Raw genomic sequence first — 11,468 nt, 5'->3', positions numbered from 1 at the left:
ACCATCCTTGAGTTGGAGAGCTTAGGTGATGACGTGTACATATGCAGCTGCTCGTCCGTCACAGCCGAGGTTTATAGAGGAACTAGGGTTAAACCCTGTTTTGCCGCATAGAACGACCTGTTGTAAATATTTTTCTGTAATAGACTCTGAAATTATATTTTTGGGATCCCAATGTATATATATTAGACGTTCTAATGAAACGTTACATCTTAACCAAAGTTTTTAATCCCTAAATCGCTAATCACACTTAGTTACACGATTTTGGCCAAACAACTCGATTAGCGAGTTTAGCACTATTTGCAAGGCACACCGTAACGGTCCTTGGAGTTGGGGCGTTACAGGAAACATGTTCTTATTTTACACATTAATATGTGATATTTTGGAGGTTACAAATGGCTACTGATTTTGTAACTTCCATATACATTTGTAACGTTTATTTATGTATAAATTTGTATAGTTGTAATGATATCCGAGAATATCTCTTCATTATAACCTGAATATCCGTTTATTAAGGAAATATATGATTAATTGACTCATGTAACCCCCCTTGAGCCTATAAATAGTCAAGAAATAGCTCAAGGAGGGACGATTTGATCTTTTAATTTTTGGATCTTTTTCGGAATTGTATTGCTATTATCCATCGTCTGTATTGTTTCTCATTCTAAGGTCTGTGAAACTCAGGAACCCTAGTTCTTTGATCACACCTTTGAAGCTCAATATTAATAATAGTATCAAGTAGACGTAGGTCATTACCAATCACTGGGGCCGAACCACTATAATTCTTTGTGTTCCTTACTTTCCATTAGATTGTTTTCTCAAGCATCGTACTATTTTCCTGTCGTATATTTAACTCCGTGTCGTTGACCAAAATGAGGGTCAACAACTTTTGTTTTGGAGATTCAATATCATGAATGACTGAGAACATGAATTACATTAATGGAATCCATACTTTCCTAATGGATCGAATATTGGTTCCCTTAAGGGTTAATTTTGGAATTGAATAGTTATTGAACTCAAATCTATAATTTGATTATAGATTAATTATTCGATAGTAAATTAATGGTACTTAAGGATCAAGAGGTAATTAGAAAGGTAAAACGATAATCTTGACCAGCTCTAATTAACGAACCAATAAATGGAGGACATAATTACTTTATTGATTATATCAATGGACTACAAGAGAAAACTCTGTAAATATAATTCTATAAATACTTAGAGTGCAATTTCATATTTATAGTGGAGCAATCATGGAATTAATAAATAAGATTATTGAATTAAATAGTTTAATTAATAATTTGCTTTATTGAAGCTTCATATTATAGGTCCATAGTCCCCAGTTTACATCTGTCCTACACTGTCAAGAGTAAGGATGTCAAGAGAAAGATTTGTAGAGAGAATAAATTAAATGGAATATATAGAAATTGAGATCAATCTTAACCATATGTCTTATAAACCCAGTAAAAATAGGTTTATTGAACTTATTATATGGCATATATGAGTGGATTTCATCAACCTCTTGCTACTCCACCAATTAGCGTTCATTTCATTATAATTTAATTATAATGTAGAATACCATACATAGAAAATTATATATAAACACGTAATTGATGTATATTAAATTATGGTATATATTAAGATGAGCTGCTATAAAAATTATATTCTAGTCTACTTAAATCAATAGTGTAGAATCTGCTTGGTTTCTTTTTTTGACTTGGGGAGGGGGGAATTGAATTGAACTTGAGACCAACACTATTTATTATTAGTTTTAAGTGTAGTACTCTATATTTTATAGATAATGTGTCAGAATTTGATTGGAGGAAAACAAATAAATTAGATAGAAGATCTGCTTGAAAATGTTGCTCTAAGATTATCTACTGGCCATATGACCCCTGCTGCGGTTAGATATAATAACACATAAGACAGAATTGTTTTTAAATTTATTAATCTTATTTAATTAACTTTAAAACTAATGGTGTTAGATTACAATAAAAAAAAGTGTTAAATTAACGTAAAACAGCAATTTTAGTTAAACTCAAATATATTTTGGAGTGCTAAATTTTGATTTTGATTTTAATTTTTTTAATATTTAATGAAGATTTATAAGTCAATTTACTAAATAATAATAATAATAATAATTAAACAATTAAGAAAAGTGAGAAAAAAATGGATGGCATAGTCTGAAAAAAACATCTGTGGCCCAAATTGATTGGTAGACATATTTAAAGTATATTTATTGTAGCTTTAATACATATTTTATCTACGTATGGCAATAGTTATTACTAATAAATTTATAATTTTATCCAAAAATATTTCTATAATAAATTTTGGAAGGGTGTAGTAGCAAGTACTAAGAGCACTCTCAATGAATGAGGTAAAATGTATAATTTTTTATAATATAGAGAAAAAATTGTTAAATAGTCTTCCAATGAGTGATATAAAGCTATATTTTTTTACCTAATAAATAAATAATAATTCTGTATATGTAATGAAATACTATTCATTAAGCTATAAATATTTTATTATTTTTTTATAAACTTTTGTATATATATGAGTATGATACTATTATATTTAATTATTTTATTTCTTAAAATGAATAAAATATTTTTAAAAAATATAATATTTAAATGATGTAGAGAAAAAATAAAGAAGCTAATGTATGATATAATGTAAAAGTTTGAGGTATATTATAAAAAAAAAGTATTTTGGTGGTGTATTTTGTAATACACTTTTTCTATAATATTTAGGTAAACTTACAAAAACATCTTCCATCAACTCCTTTATACATATATTTATAATAGTTATGCACAAACTCCAATTAATCTATATCTATATTTACATAACATTTACATATCCTTTATATAATATTTTAATATTATTATTTTTCTTTATAAGCTTTTTTTTTCTCATTTAGTATATATATTTATTATTTTTTTTCTTTCAATTATTTTATTTTATTGTAATTAATAAAAACATGTTTAAAGATATAATATTTAACTGATGTAGAAAAATATATAGAGAAGTTGATGTATGGTATAATGTAAAATTTAGAGGTAAAATAAAAAAATATGTGTTTTTGAGAGATATTTTAAAAAATAGAGTAAAATATCTATTGGGAGTGCTCTAAGTAGCATTGCAGCGTAGAAAATAAATTGGGGTCACTGTTTACATGGAAGAAATTTGACATTTTTACAATTTATGGTGGTGGGGGACCGTCCCTACCTAATCTAAGCAAGCTAGTAGCTTTTACCTCAAATTACCACACCACGGTTGTGGCAATCTTTATCTCAAATTACATGTTTCATTATTTAAAATGTGAAATATCATTCTTCATATATTAAAGTATGAATTTGTTAGAGAATATTATAAATTCAAAATAATAATAGAAACCAAATTTACAACTCAACACAAGAATATAATTGGATTCAATAAAGTTATAATTCAATACTCGAAAATACAAATAAATGAAGATAAAGTAGAAGAAGAGAGAATGTAACTCAAGGCAATAATCTACAAATAAATACAATAAAAATAAAAATGAAGGAAGAAAATAAACTTTCACTCACACTACTAAAGTAAAGAGTAGTGATGATCACTATACTTGAACAATGTTAAATTTTTTTGTCCAAAAACTTATTTCACCCTATTCTTTTAGCACTAAAATACTCTCAAAGTTTAGTAATTAGTTATATGGAATTAAAAGGAGGATTCGAGAGTTACTTGAAGTGTTTCAAACGTTCAAATTATTGAAAATGCAAAAAATGAGATTTGGCTGTCATCGTCCTAGACTGTGGCCTGAGCCACTCTAGGCTGCAGCCATGAGGCTCTGCCTCCCAGGTCGCGGTCTGGGATACTCTAGGCCGCGACCTGGAGCGCTTGTAACCTCTCAATTTTTACACTTTTCCACAAAAACGTTTTAAATCTTTCTCTTTTGATTTTGTAACTTCCATACACCTAATAGTAGTCAAAATCACTTATCGAACAACTATTCAACATAACAGCTCATTGAATTCAATTTGGAAACATTTTCTTATTTTACCCATTAATATGTGATATTTTGGAGGTTACAAATAGCTACTGATTTTGTAACTCCCAAAAGTATGCTACAAATTTGGACACACATTTGTAACTCTCAAATTATGTTACACAATGTGACAAAAATATTTATTTAATCTAACATTATATTATTATAAATAATATAACAAAAATTTATCTAAAAAAAGAGTGTGAATTAAATCATTTCCAAAAAAGAAAAAAATGTGAATTTAAATAAATATATGACAAAGTAAATTTAAGTATAATTATTGGTTAAATTTTAAAAAATTGGATGATAAAGAAATGAATAATTTGGAAAAAAAAAAAATTTTATTTGCGTCATGTCATGGCTGCATGCAACTCTATTGTTTTTAGAGTACTCACAATGGCTCATTTTGTTAGGAATGAGTTTCCTAATACGCAGTGGAATAGTGGTGGGTTGACCCAGTGTACAACAACATTTTTTGTAACATATTTAAACTACTTTTAAATATGCAGATCCATTAATATACATACATTAATCATAAGCAAGAAAACAATAGAAAACATACATCTTGATGCCTATCAAGTGTCATTGCTATCTTTTCGTAATTAGAACGAACTTCCTATCCAAGCTGCTCCCAGGTACTCACACCAAGATCTTCCACAACGTTCTCTACACCTCAAGAAGTGTGTGGGCACTTAGAGAATAAATGATGGTAAATTTATGATTCAACTTGATGTGCTCAACACATAAGATCAAGACAATAGGTCTGAAATTGGTTCTGTATCTTTTTCAGGGAGAGATTGAAAAGTATTGTTCTTTTCTTTTAGAGCGAATAAAAGAGTATCTTTTATTTTATAATAAGTCTAACTTAAAAAGAAAATATTTAAATTTAAAAAATAATTCTGTAACTAATTTACAATTTATCTTTTAATTAATTAATATAACTTCGAAAATTATATATTAATTAATTTTGTCAATTACAACTAATTTGTAATTAATTAATTAATCACTATTATCACATAATTGCATATTTGGTCCGAAGAACAAATTTCTTCTTAAATATATCTTTTCACTATTTTTTCCTTTATATCAACTCTTGCCTTGAATAGTGTTGATAGAGTCGCTGTGGGGACCTATGGACCTATAATTCCTAGCTCCAATAAATTTGAGATTATTAATTAAATAATCTTAATTTATTAATCTCATAATTACTCCACTATAAATATGAGATTGCACTCTTGTAATTATAGACATTTCATTTACTGAGTACTTTATAATAATAAAGTGTCAATTGATATAATCATTACATACAAATTAACCCTCTAATAATGATTCATAATTAATCGGGAATAAAATTACCGTTTTACCCTTTTAATTATATCTTGTTTCCTTAAGTACCATTGACTTTACTAGTGAAGGTTAATTCATAACTAAATTATGAATTTGAGCTCAATAACATTTTCATTCCCAAAAGTCAACCCTTAAGATAACCATTATTCAATCTTTTACGAGAAGGTATAGATTCCATATCTATATACTATGTCCCCAGCCATTTACATTAATGGGTTCCCAAAACAAAAGTTTCTAGCCTGATCATTCTGACAGACCCTAACGAGTGAATCAAAGAACTCATATAACATAAACAAGAGTTCATAGTAACTTCAGGATTAAGATCTATTTGTATATGATTATCAGATGATATATTTAATTAATACGTTGAAATAGTATTTAACTAAGTATTAATAAACATATATATGGTCCATTTCTATATATTCTCTAATATATAAAGTACATCCACTAAAGTGTCCTACTATACAAGTGATCCGGATCTAGATCACATGTATTCATAATACCAGTGGACCGTACTTGCTGTAATTAATCTAAAGAACTATTCAAGTTCATTTATCTCAAACACAATCTTCCTGTACCAATACGTGGTTGAGATCACATATATGAACATATGAATTTTTTTGATATTTACTTAATATTATCACAGAATAATATAGTCCATAAAATATATGCATAACAAATTCAATTTATTTATTTATTTCTTAAAACAATATCTACAACATATGCTTTCAAGGCACAATTCCCAACACATTGATCTTAGGGTCAATACCATTTGAGGCCATGTATTTTCCCTTAAGTCTACAATGTACTATCTATTTTAAAAATATGCATATTTGGATCATGTGTTTTATCAAATGGTTAAAAATGGTTATTTGAATTTGAATTCAATCAAAATATTTTTGACATGAGGACTTTATTTATGGGATCATTGACTTGGAAAATGTATGAATCTACAACGGCCATTAATCTTTATGAGATTATATTTAAAAATATTTTAATTGGATTTATTTAGGAGACTATATTTAACCATTTATAAAACATAGAGTCCAAAAATATATTTTTTAAAATAGAAGGTCGATCATGGAATTAACATAAAATACAAGATCCAAAATGATATAAATCTTTTACCTTATTTTAGTTTCTTTATTTTTTTCTTCATATCTTTTAAATATTATATTTAATTAATGTTTTATTCATTTAAATATAAAAGAAAAAAAAAAGAGAAGATATTCATTAAAAATGTTTATAGGATGAATAGTGTATCAGATTTTAACACCATTTCTTTATATTTTGCAGAGAACCATGGTATACAAAAACCATTTAAGTGCTCTTATCTAGTAATTATATTTGTGTATATATATTTTATAATAAGAGAGAATTTCGGAGTAGCAAAATATGACATCTTTCATTTATTAAGTAAGCTGGAAAATTTAGATAATCTCCATAGATGATGCCAATATATTGCCAAATTTTATACAAAAACATAAATAAATATTATATTTGAGATAATATTTGTAATTGTGCTCTAATGCACATAAATTTAAATTATCATAAAAAGATGAAACTATAATTAATTTAATTTAATGTTTATTAAAAACATAAAAAAAGTTCTAATTAATTTTGACTTTTAAATAAATGAAAAATTCTTTAATAGATGCCAATATAACAATTAATGACAAACTTGTAAAAAATATAAAACTTTGAATTAAAGAATAAGATAAAATATAGATTTATTTTTAAATTAGTATTAAGAAGTAAACTAAATTTATTAAAATAAAATTGTTTTACAAAATAAATAAAAAATTGAATAAGAGTTATAACATAGGAAATTTTTATGGTAGGGGCTTCAAAAAGAGCCATACCAGTGATGCTCTTTTTTGTTCTCACCCCATAAATAGTTTTCAGCGCAATTTTTTTATGACCATGTATATTGTAGTTATTGAGTATCCAGTAAATTCTTAGAAAATTATGAATAATTTACAGTGCCGAAAACTAGTTTAAAAACAAGTTGTTGCATGCATGACTAATTTTTTTTATGCGAGTGAAAAATAACATGTTTGAACTTAGTTTTCAGCACTGTAAATTATTCGGAATTTTCTGAAAATTTGCAGAATGCTTTAAATAACTATAATATACACGATCATAAAAAAAATCGTACCGAAAATTATTTACGAATCAGAAATACAAAAGAGCTGAAGCCCTACCATAGAATCCCTGAAAATGAATAACTCTTTAATGTAAATTCTAGCTACATCCCTGAAAATTACTATAAATAATGCATTATATTATTCAACAATGGCAACCTAAAATCAATCTCGAATGCACACACAGGCCGTAAGTAAACTATAAAGGCAATCTTTAATCAATAATGGTATAAAATTTTGAATTATTTGAAGTAATTAATCCGAAAGTAACATGTTATTATCAATAATAATTTTGGCTAAATTTAAAACGACGAGGTATTTTATTTTACCTTGTTAAACACGCGAATGAATATTCATATTGTTGAAAATATAAAAACATAGGAACACATGTAAGCTAGGGATGTAAACCGGCGAGGTGGGGTAGGGATGCCTCCCCCATCCCCGTCTCGTCTCGGGTTCAAGGCCCCATCGAGTACCAGTTTAATATATATGTTTAATTTAAAAAAAAATTAAATAAATTAAAATAATTAATACTTTTTAATATAAAATAATTAAAAAAATAATAAACTATGCCATTATGAAATGGTGATATGTGCATTAAAATAAATTAAGTACTAAAATATTACACTAACTGATATGACATTATTTTTTAAAAACAGTGAGTTTTGCCTTAAATAAATTTAATTGGTTAAATAATTTCAGTTGTTATAATGTTTTCTTGCATAATTTTATTGTAATAATAACCTAACCAACATACAACTAATTATTTTTAATATAACTATCATCAACGGCAACCTGCATAAAGTCACGTCACAGTATATATATAGCAGCACTTCCATCGCTTCAAAGCTGTGCCCTGTGATCTTTGGTTATTGTCGTACCCTATACTGTTATCTTTGGTACGTTCTTCCGCAGATTTTTTTATTCCTAAAACCATTATCATAGCCAAAACCATTTTATAGAAAATTATTATTTTCTTTCTAACATCTTATTAAAATCCTGATCTCTACTATATGCTGATATTTTGTTTTTTTCCCCATCACCATTACTGATTTGTTTATTGTTTCTTTATAATTTCCTATTCTTATGGTGATAGATTAGCATCTACTAGTGCTGCTATGCTATTCTTTTCATTTCTGGGATTGGTGTTATCTAGTGTTATCTGTTAAGCTAGTTCTTCACAATTTTTTACTCAAAGATTTTCAGCACACAGTTTAAAAAGACCACAAAAATGGTTTTTTTTGTTGTTGTTGCAGAATTCGTAGTATTGGCAAAGTTCAAACTTTGATTAAACTTCATGTCATAAGTCTTCGTTGACGTTTTAATGTTGTTCTTGGTGGTTTCATAACAGGCAGAACAAAATGGTGCACCCTTTCAGAGGCAGGTCTTTATCAGTAGCAGCATTACTAGTAGTAATACTACTAGTATTCACATCGACCATATCATGTTCAAATTCTCTTCAAATGACTAAGATGAAATCAATGGTTTTTCGATCCCCGAAGATTGAGCTGGAACCAGGATCAGTGGCGAACAAAACTTTCTACAACATTGACTTTCCAAGAGGTCATATTGCTCTCAAGAGTTTTATTGCTGACGTGGTTGATGAGGCAGGGGACCCTATTCCTCTTCATGAAACTTATCTTCACCATTGGGTCATTGTTCGATCTTATCAACCCAAAGATGTCTTTCAGAAACATAATATGTCAAAAGTCATATTTGTCCGAAATAGTGGAATATGCCAGGATGATATTCTTGGGCAGTATTATGGTATTGGCTCCGAAGCAAGAAAAACGCCTACTTTTGTTCCTGATCCTTATGGAGTTGAAGTTGGTAATCCTGCTGAAATCCCTGATGGCTATGAGGAGAGATGGCTGCTCAATGTGCACGCAATCGATACGCGAGGCGCGGTCGATATATTCGGATGCACTGAGTGCAGATGTGATCTGTATAACATCTCCAAGGATGAGTATGGTCGGCCTCTGAGGTCAGATTATAAAGGAGGCCTTTTGTGTTGCTATGACCAAACACAATGTAGAGTGAGAAAAGGCTTTCAGGGGGTCAAGAGAAGCCTCTACCTCAGATATACTGTGGAATGGATTGATTGGACTGATTCTGTTTTGCCGCTGAAGATATATATTCTTGATGTTACTGATACCTGGAATGGTTTGAACTCTGCTAAACATGATTGCCAAGTAAGTGAATATTACCTCCTTACTAACACCTGAATTTTATACACACACTGGACTACTGTAATGGATGTTAATCTTGACTAGTACTGGATTATTCTTTTTTTTTTCGAAAGAGAGTAGTGGATTATTCTATTACATCAGATGCTTAGTATAGGAGAAAATTATGTAAGATTTTGTTCTAAGTTATTGCAGTCTGTTTCCATGAAAAGCTACATGATGTTTAGGTTAGAAACAGAATGACACATTAGGAAAGACCTTATATAACTTATCTTAGATGCTTTGAGTCCATTTGAGATCTAAATAATTTCTAGAGTACATATATGCACATAATAATTTGGAATTGTTAAGAATGATGAGGTTCATCTTAAAACCAATTAGTAGTAAGAAGTGGGGTAACTCATATTCTCATAAATTCTTATAAATGGTTCAATATTTTCACACTTTCTATGAGAGACACTATACTTTTAATAGAAGTCAACTGGACACTTAAATCCACAAAAAGCTTATACTAATTGTGCAGTAGTTGTGAAAATTTATCAATTCAACCCCATTTTGATTAGCTTAATTAACCAAACTTTCTTGTCTGTTAGATCGAATACGAAGTTGTGGAGTCATGCAATGACACTGGTATGACTGGGGACAGATGCATCGACACCAAAAGCACAAGGGTCAGCATACCAACCGGTGGATATGTTGTGTATGGTGCTGCTCATCAGCATCCCGGGGGAGCTGGTTCAACATTATATGGAGAGGTGACTCTTTTTGCTTTTCCAAACTGTTTTCGTGCTCTTATAAATCTATAAATATGGGACTATTAACAATTTGAACTGTGATTTTCAGGATGGAAGGGTGATATGTTCGTCGAATCCAATCTACGGAAAAGGAAAGGAAGCAGGGAATGAGGCCGGTTACGTTGTGGGAATGTCTGCTTGTTATCCTAAACCAGGCTCAGTCAAAATACTCGATGGTGAGACATTGGTTCTTGAGTCCAAGTACAATAGCACCCAATCACACACTGGAGTTATGGCGCTATTTCACATTTTCATTGCAGACCAATTGCCCAACACATTGAAGATCTCTGGTCACTCTCCTGTCTGAGTTGTTGAGTGTCTGTTTTTACTTTTGTAATCTAACGTTGTTTACTTGTCTATCTTTAATAACCATACCTCGCGTGTGAATTCCAATGTCACGTGTTGCTTTAAACTTATATTCTGTAAAATATGATGTGAGAATGGTTGTGCCTGGTTTCTGTTTAATGGTAGCAACAATATATACTGGAATTTATAATTAGTTTAAATATCATTATGTATACTCTGCAGTCATGAGTAGAAAAGTATAAGTTTGTTATGTAATAAAATATGAGTTATGCATGTAATAAAGTTCACCTTTTTGCTTACATCTACCATTTGAGTTTAGTATACCTAAACTTGAGTTCCCATCGACTTTATGGGCACAACAATTAGTTCCAATGCCGGAATCATAGCTTCAATCATCCTTTCGGTACTCCAAATAAGAGAAATTGCAGCGTATGTCTCTCATTTTTTAATAGGTCAATAAATGTCCCTTTAATTATTCTTAGTTTAGTTATGGTATTTAAGAGAAAATACCAGTTTGGATCCTTTGTTTTGCTCGAATATTCGATCAGCCCCTACGTTTTGTTAAATGACAAATTAGACCCCGTGTTTTGTAAAATAGAATAAAATGATACCATGAGTCTGATTTTTGTTAAATAATTTTTCAATATGACTAAAATACCCCTATTTTTAA

General features: G+C 29.2%; 1 protein-coding gene across 1 annotated transcript; it reads left to right on the top strand.

Annotated features, from left to right (window-relative positions):
• The first annotated feature begins 8,244 nt into the window (after window positions 1-8,244).
• LOC133797568 (uncharacterized) lies at window positions 8,245-11,097 on the top strand. The gene is made up of 4 exons (XM_062235511.1): window positions 8,245-8,411; window positions 8,864-9,704; window positions 10,292-10,453; window positions 10,542-11,097. The coding sequence occupies exons 2-4, from the start codon at window positions 8,874-8,876 to the stop codon at window positions 10,797-10,799; spliced, it is 1,251 nt and encodes a 416-aa protein (XP_062091495.1). The 5' UTR covers window positions 8,245-8,411; window positions 8,864-8,873; the 3' UTR covers window positions 10,800-11,097.
• Window positions 11,098-11,468: the final 371 nt, after the last annotated feature.

Source organism: Humulus lupulus, chromosome 8, assembly GCF_963169125.1.
Source record: "Humulus lupulus chromosome 8, drHumLupu1.1, whole genome shotgun sequence".
NCBI classification, from domain to species: Eukaryota; Viridiplantae; Streptophyta; class Magnoliopsida; order Rosales; family Cannabaceae; genus Humulus; species Humulus lupulus.
This window is presented reverse-complemented; position numbering and strand designations above follow the sequence as displayed.